The sequence below is a fragment of the Sinocyclocheilus rhinocerous genome, unplaced genomic scaffold (assembly GCF_001515625.1).
Source record: "Sinocyclocheilus rhinocerous isolate Xijiao unplaced genomic scaffold, SAMN03320098_v1.1 scaffold1776, whole genome shotgun sequence".
In the NCBI taxonomy this organism is placed as follows: Eukaryota; Metazoa; Chordata; class Actinopteri; order Cypriniformes; family Cyprinidae; genus Sinocyclocheilus; species Sinocyclocheilus rhinocerous.
Genome location: NW_015658521.1, coordinates 124,463 through 135,652, shown reverse-complemented (window position 1 = coordinate 135,652; position 11,190 = coordinate 124,463). Strand labels below are relative to the sequence as shown.

At 39.9% G+C, this 11,190-nt stretch overlaps 1 protein-coding gene across 1 annotated transcript; it reads left to right on the top strand.

Moving 5' to 3' along the window:
- Nucleotides 1-6,159: 6,159 nt before the first annotated feature.
- LOC107722674 (transcription factor HES-1-like) lies at nucleotides 6,160-7,946 on the top strand. Its single transcript, XM_016531134.1, has 4 exons — nucleotides 6,160-6,725; nucleotides 6,859-6,954; nucleotides 7,062-7,149; nucleotides 7,383-7,946. The coding sequence occupies exons 1-4, from the start codon at nucleotides 6,618-6,620 to the stop codon at nucleotides 7,901-7,903; spliced, it is 813 nt and encodes a 270-aa protein (XP_016386620.1). The 5' UTR covers nucleotides 6,160-6,617; the 3' UTR covers nucleotides 7,904-7,946.
- The last annotated feature ends 3,244 nt before the right edge of the window (nucleotides 7,947-11,190 follow it).

The window sequence follows — 11,190 nt, the reverse complement described above, 5'->3', positions numbered from 1 at the left end:
GGGTGGGGGGGGGTGGGGTGCTGTTGGGGATGGGCAAAACTATAATCTTATGCTGGAGCAAAGCTCATGAACCAGGGGGCTGTTATCTAGGGACCTGGCCTTGCTTGAGGTGGAGGGGCAACCATAACCCTTACGCATTTTCAACATCTGCTTCGATACAAGAAGGCCAAGTAGATATCTGATTTGGGAATAACTAATTTATGAAGATTAATTTATGAAGTTAACTCAGTGATTAACTCCGATAACTCGGTGCAGGTCACAAAAATTGTATTCAGTATTTTCGTTCTGAAAGTAAAAGCCAAATGACACTGGTGCTACACTGAGCAAACAAAGACAAACAATAACATTCATAATCAGATTTTAATTATAAGCAATGTGCATTTTGGGATCTTTAAAGCTTTCTGAAGTCATATTCACATTTAGATTCTTCCAAAAGAGTAAAACTTAATTTACTGCAAAAAGGGTTACATGCTGAAACCTTTCATCTTTGTATATGTTTTCTCACATGGAAAATGTTGGCATACGGAATGACAAGTGTGAGTACTGAGTTTTACTCATTTGGAAGAATTTATTTGTAACTTGCAATCATGTCACTTATGCAAGATCCTCAATTTTTCTTTTTAGAACGAAAACTGGAAAAACTGAACTGGAAAATTTCAAAAAGAAAAACAAAACAAAACAACAACATTGACAAATACATTGCATGCTATGCTGAGGCTTTAATATGTAAATTGAGAGGTGAAGGTAAAGGCAAGTTCAACGATTCCTGCTGTTTATTTACACTCTCCCAGTGCCTGTTAAAGATAATTATGCAAAACAACTAAAGTGGGCCTATGCTTTCATCAGTTTATCTACTGTAAACAATAGGACTCCCTGAAGAGGAAACAGGACAGTTTATTCACCTTTAATTCAAATGCAGCAAGATCAAGATTCGTAAACAAAAACCCATTGCTTGTCCATTGTGTGTAGAATATTTCTTTATCTTCAGAGTTCAGTAGATACCATCAACAGTGAGAGAAAGACAGCAATCCATTATCAGCTCTCGGTAATCACTGTGGTTATCTTAAACTTAAAAAGAATGTTTTCCACATTTGTGTTCTGAGAAAGTCTCAACTGAAAGACTAAATGAAGTTAAACGACACGCACACCAAATGTTACATGGTGCGTTAATGTACAGTACAATGAAAAGCTTCATGCATTTATTTGAGCTCGGAAGTGTATTGTATCTATTGGAAGGCTTGTCATTAGCAATAGCGCCCCAGGCTTGTTAATTCACTCACCACCCAAACCAGTTGAGCCTGGCAGCCAGATACTGATGCTCACGTAGTGACCCATGACCCAGTCTCTACTGCCTCCTCCACACGAGCACACAGCCCCTGGTACGCCTCTCCATGGGAGAGAGAACTTGGCTAAGGTTTACTAAAGATCCCCCCCTAAGGCACACGCTTCTCCCCTGCCACAGAAGAAGCAGGAGCAGCAGCAGGAGCCGAAGCGAGCCCGGAAAGGCTTGAATCACCACTGCGCTAGGCATCTGTTTGAAAAGCTCCCCAGCCCCTGCTAAGTACAACAGAGCGCTAATGTCTGCGAGGCTGGTGGTGACCCCGAGTGATCTGTGTGTGTGTGTGCGTGAAGGTGTGTTTTGGTCTCGGGGAATTTACATGTAGGTGTGCGCATGTGTGTATATGCATGTGCGTGAAGAGTGCTATGAATCAACGCTTTATCACGCCCGCCTCTGATCCCCTCAGGCCCTGGAGGCTATGCTGTTCAGAGCTTTGCTGCTGTGTGTGAGTATGTGGCGCCAATGTTCCAGCACTCGCTCTGGCTGCTGCATCTGCTCCGTGGGAAGACTGCTGGAGGGACTCCAAAGCAACTCTCACTCCCCTCTCTCATCTCTCCCACCTCTTATTTCACTTCCTTTCTCCCTGTTTCTCTGTACTTGAAGGGTCTTGGTGCTGGAAGAAACTTCGGCACCCTCTCACATTTTTTTTTTTTACTTCAGCAAGTGGTTGTCTTCTTATATCTTGGTATAAGATATAAACAGATAAACAGAATACACAGAAATACACAAGTGAATATACAAATGCACTGTAAAACAAACTAGAACTTACACAATGGAGGCTGTTCGCATGGCTCTTTTGGTTGAATTCATTTACTTTATAATAATACTGAACTTAAAATGTCACATTGTCATGGCTTTAAATCTGTCATCTCTTTAAGAATGACCAACTTAGAGGAATAGTACTTATGTCATCATGTCGTTCCAAACCTATATTACTTTATTTCTTCTGTGGAACACAAAAGAAGATATTCTGAAAAATGTTTCAGCATTTTTTTTTATGCATACAAGGAAAGTCAATGGGGTCCAATGTTGTTTTGGACCCCATTTAACTGGCAAAATCATTCTTCAAAATATCTTCTTTTGTGTTCCGCAAGAACAAAGAAAGTGACGTAGACCTTAGCAGTGCCATATTTAATTTTTGACATGAATAAAAATGAGGCTGTGAGGGATAGAAGTACAGAGGATTCAATGGAATGTACTGTTGTTTAAAAACATACTGATTGTTCAGCTGATGAAATGTCTTTCCGGAAAAACAAACAAACAAAAAAAACCTGTCAGTAGACAAAAACTCCATTAAACAATTTTGAGAGTTGTGAGTAATGAAAATGACATGATATAGGAACTTTATACAGTGCGTGCCATTGTAAAGATTGTACAGTAAGTCTATCTTTGATAGCCTTGTTTTCATCCATGTTAAATTCAATATGACATCTGATTAAAGTCTGTAAGTTTGGAACAATGTTTGAGTGAGTAAATAATGACAGAATTATCACATTTTCAGATTTTTTTCCCCCGGTTGTAAACATCCTAAAAAGAGTTCCCTTCATTTGCGTTTAAATTGTCCAACATTATATCCTTAATTTCATATTTCTATCAGAAATATGCATGGAGGCCAAAGTGCTTGCTGGCTTAAACTATTGAAAACATCACACTCATCACAAAATAACAATTTACTTGATTGGACAACAAACAACCAACAACCATGCAAAGAAAACTGGCAAACAGTCAAATGCAACCAAATCACCCTGCAGTGCATGCTGGGAGGAGCATAAATGGGACTGAATATTGTAATTTCTCAGAACTGTAAGTAAACTAAACAATTAAAATAATCACATTTTTACTATATTTAAGCATTATTTAGCTCAACTAAGAATCGTCTAAGACACTAGTATAAAATTCTGTCTGTTTATACATATGGATATCTGCCAATGTCATATTATGCATTTCAGTAAGCCATCAAAAGTGACTGACAGGTCCTTGAGCGAGGCTGACACCCTGACACCCTCACTGCCAACTGCCCGACCCCTTCAAGAGATCCCTATAAGCCATCAACAGCAACTTTCCTTTGGCAGCTGGCATTCATCAGTGGCTTACACATTAACTTTACACTGGCTCTGTGATTGCAGCTCAGCTTGTTTGGGAGCATGCTATCTCCCACTTTCTCACGTACTTTAGTCCTGATTACATTATTGCTGTGTGTGGACAGCCATGGTTGAGAGACCTTGATAAAGATATGATTCTGACAGAGAGAGAGGAGAGCGGTGGAAAGGGGCTGCAGAGGGAAGTGTGTGAGTATGTGTTTACGTGAGTGAGCGAGTGAGCGAGATAGAGAGAGAGAAGCGGTGACAAAGACTTTGCTAAGACATAAAAGTATTGCTTTAACTCTACCTATGTTCAATAACAGTGCCAATAAAACAGAGTAATACAAAATAATATGGACTTTTTACACATAATTAACTTAATTGCGAAGACGTCTGCTGTTCTTCATTGTTGCAATTCAGTACGTCAGCAATTCATACACACTGTAACAATGAGCCTATTTTTTCATACAGACACAATAACGACATGATCTCACAAGAGGTAACACTACAGAAAAACACACATGGGACTGGCAGCGTCCAGGTGCGGGGGGGGGGGTGGGAAAAGGGAGGGACAACTCAACCTGCCTGTAATTCAATGCAGCCTCTAGATCCCCTCGTGCAACACGAGCATGAGAAAGTTACTCATGCGGAGACTAAAGGTTTCTGAATCTACCGGTCTTTGTCTCCTTGACATCAATACATTTGTTTTGCAAGTCCTTTACAAGTGTGAGAAAGAGCAATGAATCTGTTTCGCAGTGTAAACAAATGGGACATTGAGTACTTTGAGAAGTTATTATTTATTAAAAATGTGTAGAGCTAGAAAAAATCATTTTCTTGCTTTATTGTAACACATTTTGTCTGTAACTCAGGTGTTTTGTGTCATAAACTTTGATACAGTATTCCCATATTTATCTGCTTCAAATTTATGTTGTTTAGAAATCAACTACTTAACCCTGAACTGTGTAAATAAGTGTGAGGCACAAAGAGTGCTGTCTGTTACAACCTACCCCCACTTTCGAGGTGGGTTGTAACAGTAGGTGGGGTGGGTTGTAACACTAATTTACTTGTTCAATATAATTGTTATGCCACCCCTTACCATTTCATCTCCTCCCCCATTTCATAAGCATTTTAATTCAACACCATATGCAAATAAATAAAATGTACAATACAATGTTCATTATTGAAAGCAAAACTGATAATAACAATGAACAAACTGTAATTGTTTTATGGATCTGATTGCAATTATATATGTATTGTTTATTTATTACCATAGCAATTAATTAATATCAACATGTATAAACATTGTGGTGTCCTCAGTGGTAAGAATTTAATAGCAGAAACTGAGGTGATGTGATTAGAAACGCATATAACAATGCAGACTGTTCAGCAGCCTGCCACTATGATATATCACACTCATGAACTGCAGGCGAACCCCCGGCGCTCTGTCCCGCAGACGCGCGCAAAGCCGGCAGGAGCAGCGCCTTCCCCCGCCGCTTGCGCGCCACGTGTCGCGGGGTCTGCAGCAGCTGGAGACTCTCATATCAGAGGGCTGCCAACCCACTCCACACACTCCAAGCAGTCTTTACTGTTAGTGGATTATGACAGACCACTAACTGACAAGTCTGTTAGTTTATGATAGATGGCAACGTATGCAATATGCTAACGTCATCGTGTAGCCTAAACTGAACGTTCGACAATCTATATTTCCGTCTAGCGCACGGCGTCCAAAATGCGCTTGGGCTTTGATATTTGCGTTTTCACTGCATACATAAAGACGTGACGAAGTACATGCAGAAAAGCATGAATGAATTCAGTGTTTTGTGGCGTTTGTTTGCGAACTCATCCGAGGATCATAAAATCATGACCTAAATTAGAGCCGCTTCTGTCAGAGTCAAGGGCACACTCTCCGTGCAGTGCGCGCCTTCGGTCTGAAATATCTTCACACTGGCTCGCATTCCGATAAGCCCGATCGAGCTCTCAGTGGGCGTGGTTTTCCCAGGCTTTTAGAAAAGCAGCAGCTATTTACCTTCCCTCTAATGTAAACCACCACCGCCGCCCCTAGACCGCCAGCCAAACCTCAACCACCGAGGTAATAAAACATCCTGGCACGTGCTCCACATTCACAATAGCGCTCGTGAGCCGACAGATGTCAAAATGCCAACAGCAGCGACGCCCTTAAAGAAATACAGCGCTACCTTGTCAAATGAACTTCTACAAAGTAAAATGTTAAGACATATACTAAAACTGAAAGCCTAATTTTTTTTAAGTGCAATCAAAGTGTGTGCGAAAGTTAGACTGCAGTGATTATACAAAAGTTTAACCACTTTAAATCGAATGGCAGAAATCATTATGAGAAGAATTGATTTCCTACAGTGTAACTTGTAAAAATGTTTGGAATTAAAACAGATGAAGTAAACGGCCCCCCCCCCCCAGATTTATAAAACTTAGACCACTTAAAATGTGACGTTTTTATTTTTAATGACTTATTATGTGGCATATTAACGTACACATTCCGGTCTTCACAACAGGCATATTATTTCGGTTGTAGTAAAAGGCAAACTCACATGCGTTTTGTTTTACCCTTTTAACATTAATATTGCAATAGTAAACTTTTACACGTCTCACACTTTCTATAATGTGCAGGAAGTATGCATTTTGTTTTAGTTTCCTTAATTAATTTCAATAGATATATATGTGTATTGAACTGTAATTACAAAGTTTGCTGTTTCTTTGCGGAGACTGGCTCTTAAGTGTTAATATGTAAACTGAATGATTGAAGGCAGTCCCGGTTGTGCCCTAAACCCGGCCGCGCGCCATTGGCCACCCGCTCAAACGCTAAACAACCAATGGAGGGGCGCCGACCACGAGCCATCCTCCCCTCGGGCCGCGTGTCCCTCACGCTGATTGGTAGAAAGTTACTGTGGGAAAGAAAGTTTGGGAAGTTTCACACGAGCCGTTCGCGTGCAGTCGGAGATATAAATAAGACCAAGACGACGCTGAGGCAGGCAGTTGCTACGACCGCTGGCAAACGGTGAAATCAGAGACTGTGACATCATTGCCGCACCAGTTGAACTCGGGACACTTTGTGCGGATATCCATTCATATCTGGAACTGTATCTGCGTACAGCGTTCACTCTAGTAGAAGATACAGGAGGATTTTTTTTTTTTTAAATCTCAAAGGATACTTCCCAGTGAAGATGCCTGCCGATATCATGGAAAAGAACTCCTCGTCTCCGGTTGCGGCGACTCCGGCGAGCATGAACACTACACCTGATAAACCCAAAACGGCTTCAGAGCACAGAAAGGTTTGTATTGAGTCTGAACTGTACTGCATTTACGTTCAAACAGCGCGCATATGCGCACTACGATGCATTGAGAAATAGTTCCCGAAGTAGACTAGTTAGACAATTTCACTTTTTTTTTTCTTTTGCATTTTAGTCTTCTAAACCCATTATGGAGAAAAGAAGAAGAGCGAGAATCAACGAAAGCTTGGGTCAGCTGAAAACGTTAATCTTGGATGCTCTAAAAAAAGATGTAAGTACTGAGAGTCCTATTGATTCTTACATTTACATCTGGATTGAATATTGATCTATCTCCTCACATAGCCGACTCTATCTAAATCAATCCCCATTTTCACACAGAGCTCCAGACACTCTAAACTTGAGAAAGCGGACATCCTGGAGATGACAGTGAAACATCTCAGAAACATGCAGCGGGCACAAATGACCGGTAAGTCGCCAGTCTAATGAATAATCATAAAATCAGTAGGCTAGTTTTATGAGAACTTCCAGGAACTCGGCTGCTGTGTTTCTTTCTGCACTTGTTTTAAATGTTGCGAGATACTTTTTTTCCTCTACTGAATTCGACTAGATTGAAAGCAGTTTTAGAAATTACTCAAAACAGTTTTATGTTCATCTACTCTGAATCGTTTGACCGAATGTCTTACCTCATTTTCCCAACAGCTGCCCTGAACACGGATCCCACCGTTCTTGGGAAATACAGAGCTGGCTTCAGTGAATGCATGAACGAGGTGACCCGGTTCCTGTCCACCTGTGAAGGGGTTAACACCGAGGTCAGGACCCGGCTGCTGGGTCACTTAGCCAGCTGCATGACACAAATCAACGCCATGAATTATCCAACACAGCACCAGATACCTGCCGGGCCTCCTCATCCATCCTTCAGTCAACCAATGGTTCAAATCCCCAGCGCGACTCAGCAAGCCAACGCTGTGCCTCTTAGCGGAGTCCCTTGCAAAAGCGGGACTTCCTCCAACTTGACTTCTGACGCAACAAAAGTATACGGAGGTTTCCAGCTTGTGCCGGCAACGGACGGACAGTTCGCCTTTTTAATTCCCAACGCTGCCTTTGCTCCAAACGGCCCCGTTATTCCAGTTTATGCCAACAATTCCAGCACACCGGTTCCGGTGGCCGTGTCTCCGGGAGCACCGTCCGTCACGTCAGATTCCGTTTGGCGGCCTTGGTAACGTTAGACTATGAAAAAAAAAAAAAAAAAAACTTTTAAAAAGGCAAATGACACTTGTTTTCATTGTTAAGCGTTACTTTATGTTCTTTTTGTATAAAATGTGTTTTAAAGAGATGATGCACTATATTTGTATAGATCAAAAGGGAGAGAAGTTCATATTGAAATAAGTTTTGTATTGTTGAATTCCGTTCAATGCATTTTTTATATTTGCGGTATCTTTTCCACGTTGTGATGCCAAAGATATGTTGAATGCGCTTTCAAGTTTCTTCTTTTTGGAAGATAAATAAATGACACATTAAAAACTAAACGTTTTGCCTCCGTGTTTAGTTTTATTCTATTTTCACAGTTTGTGAACTTTTGCTTATTCTTACCTTAAAATAAGCGAAGACTCGGGCCATAGGCCTATCGCATGCAAATTTAGGCTAAATATGCTGCAGTCTTCAAAGAAGCTTAGTGTTTCTCTTAAACACTGAATAGCACAAACTCAGGAAGACTTGTGTAAAATCACGCCGGCGGAACACATTACACCGGCTTCGGTGTAGCCTAGTATGGATGTAGGTAGCCTACATTGCGTTCAATGGGTTGTCCGATGTCACATGCAATACATCGTTTTAAGCATTTTTCTGTGACTAGGTTTTTGTTGGAAAGACGCAAAGTTAAAAATCATTAAAATCCACTTACCTAACTGTAGCAACATCTGTCACGCACTTGTAGCCTCGTTTGCACGAAAAAATAAATATGGCGTCTACGCTTGTCATGGTCCATCAACTTCTAAACTGATTCTAGTGAAACCCAGGTCTTTATTTATTTATTTATTTTTAAATAAAGTTGTACTTTGTTAGGACGTAAACGGTGTCAAATTATAGTTCGGAATTTCTATCGTTATTATTTCATACGTTTTTTTTTCTCTCTTATCGCTTAGCAATTTCATAAACTAGAAGCTAGCACTAATTAAATTAATATTCTCATAAAAAGCGATTAATTTACAGATAAAAAAATTAATAAAAACTACTATTATGTCGTAACTTACCGATTACAGAACGAACAGTAGCCTGTTGGAAGAAAGTTTAATTTGCAGACATTTAAGGATTTTATCACAACAATTCATAAACATTAGGCTACTATTGAATGCCTGTATATAAATTGTGTGACAGCCAGCAGGATTGCAAGAGGATGAAGCTAAATGCAAAGTTCAGCAGCAGAGAGAATGACTGCAAACGATTTGAGAATGACTGCAAACGATTTTTATTACACGACAAATTAGCTCCATCTAGTAATTCAAATGTGAATTGCACCTGCAGAGCCACCGAGTGGACTGCTCAACACTTTCAGCTACTTGTTTGGTAATACCTAGCCATATTATAACATGCATAATGCCATGTTGACATAAACGTATGTATATACAAGCAAAAATGATGCATAAATTGCACATGACATGATGAAACGTTTCCTTCTTCATGCATCCCTGTGTTTCCCAGGTATTTGTTGCCTATAGCTATTTCAGTGTGGCCATTCTTTGAAGGGGGCATTGCAGGTGTTTGCAATTACCCGCTATGAGGCACAAAGTGTGGATAAGTACGATCATTTTGAATTTCCATCACACCTTTTGTGGTGCAGAGAGTATAGAGATTGAAACCAAATGTTAGAGGAAAGCCTGTGACACGCTCATCTTTAGCCAGCATGCATGTCAATTAACTTTTCCCACACTCTGTGCAAATGCAAGAGGCTTGAGAGGAGAAAGAAAGGGGAAAAAGGGAAAAACAAAAAGGACTAAACGAAAGCCCCTCTCTGCTTCCTCCTTGGTTCTTAAGCGTTACCATATGGCACGATCTCTCCCTTTCTCTCCTTTTTCTCATTCTATCTCTCTCTCTCTCCTTCTCTCTCTCTTAACTCGTCATCATTACCGCCTTGTCTTTGATTGTAGCCCTGACAAGCCTGGGATTTATGATTTAAGCACAGGGATTGCTGTACCAAGCTCTGGACTCACTATGCAGCCCTCTTTCTCCCATTCGCACTCCTTTTCCCTCTCTCGCCCTCTCCTGCAGTTGCAAGGGAAAGGCTGTTTTCTGGCAGGAAATGAATAGCTCCCAGATCAGCAAGCGGGGGGGGGGGATGATTGGGGCAGTATGTGGGTAGTTAGACAGCAGAGGCGTACGTGAGGACGAGGACAGGGGACAGGAAGGAGGATGAAATGATGGAAGCCACGACAAGAAGAACACGTTCCCTAAATATAGAGTTAAAGAGGTTATACACGCACTAAGTGTTTTGATCTGTACAGGGGATATCATTCAGAGGGAAGCAGAAGCTGGATATTCGATTACAACTAGCTGCAAATGCAATCAACAAATGCATTATTCATTATAATATTCACTTCGATTTACTCTTGAATATATTACCTTGCTAACAAAAATGTGATGATCACTGTGCCAAAAAGGTGTCTTTTTAATTACTATGGGTTGTTTCACTTTTATATAAACATAAAGCTTAACTTGATTTGAGACCGAGAGCCTCTAAACAACTTTTTCAAGTTCTCAGACAGGAGTAGCAATGGTCAAGGGCTTTCACTCTGACAGCAGCAAATAAGGATTAATGTGAATGACCAATGAGTAATCAAAGTGACACTTTTGGCACAGGAGATGAAGGAGATAGCTCTGCAGCATTTAAAATTAAAGGACAACAAATACATATAAACACTATATAGATGGAAATTCTTACAAAATTTTGTCTATGGCAAGAAAAGGGGATCATTTAGAAATGCACAGCTTAAGACAATCCACTTAGTATTGAGATGTTTTTACTTAATGTGGTTCGTTAATATGTGAAACCAGCCAAAAAGAATGTATTTAATATCTAATATTCATTACTGTTCAAAAGTTATGGGTTGGTAGGATTTTTTTTAATGTTTTTGAAAGAAGTCTCAACAGTACTGCAGTAACAGTAAAAACAGTAATATTGTCAAATACTATTGTAATTTTGCAATATAGTACTTTTATTTTAAATATTTTACAATGTAATTTATTCCTGTGATGGCAAAGCTGAATTTTCGTTTTCAGTGTCAGGTTCAGTGATCCTTCATAAATCATTCTAATATTTTGATTTGGTGGAAAACAAAACCTTATTATAAGTTTTGATGATTAATATTTTTGTGAAAACCTTGATACACTTCTGATCAATGTCATGTGTCCTGGGTAAATAAAAGTATATATATATATATATATATAAATAAAAAATAACATGCAATTTTCATGATCCCTCTTATTTTGTGAAAATTATTAACATTTTGCATAT

Coding starts and splice junctions, on each gene's coding strand:
- LOC107722674 (XM_016531134.1), top strand. CDS start 6,618: ATGCCTGCCGATATCATGGAAAAGAACTCCTCGTCTCCGGTTGCGGCG. Junction 6,726..6,858: donor CGGCTTCAGAGCACAGAAAG/GTTTGTATTGAG, acceptor TTTGCATTTTAG/TCTTCTAAACCCATTATGGA. Junction 6,955..7,061: donor TGGATGCTCTAAAAAAAGAT/GTAAGTACTGAG, acceptor ATTTTCACACAG/AGCTCCAGACACTCTAAACT.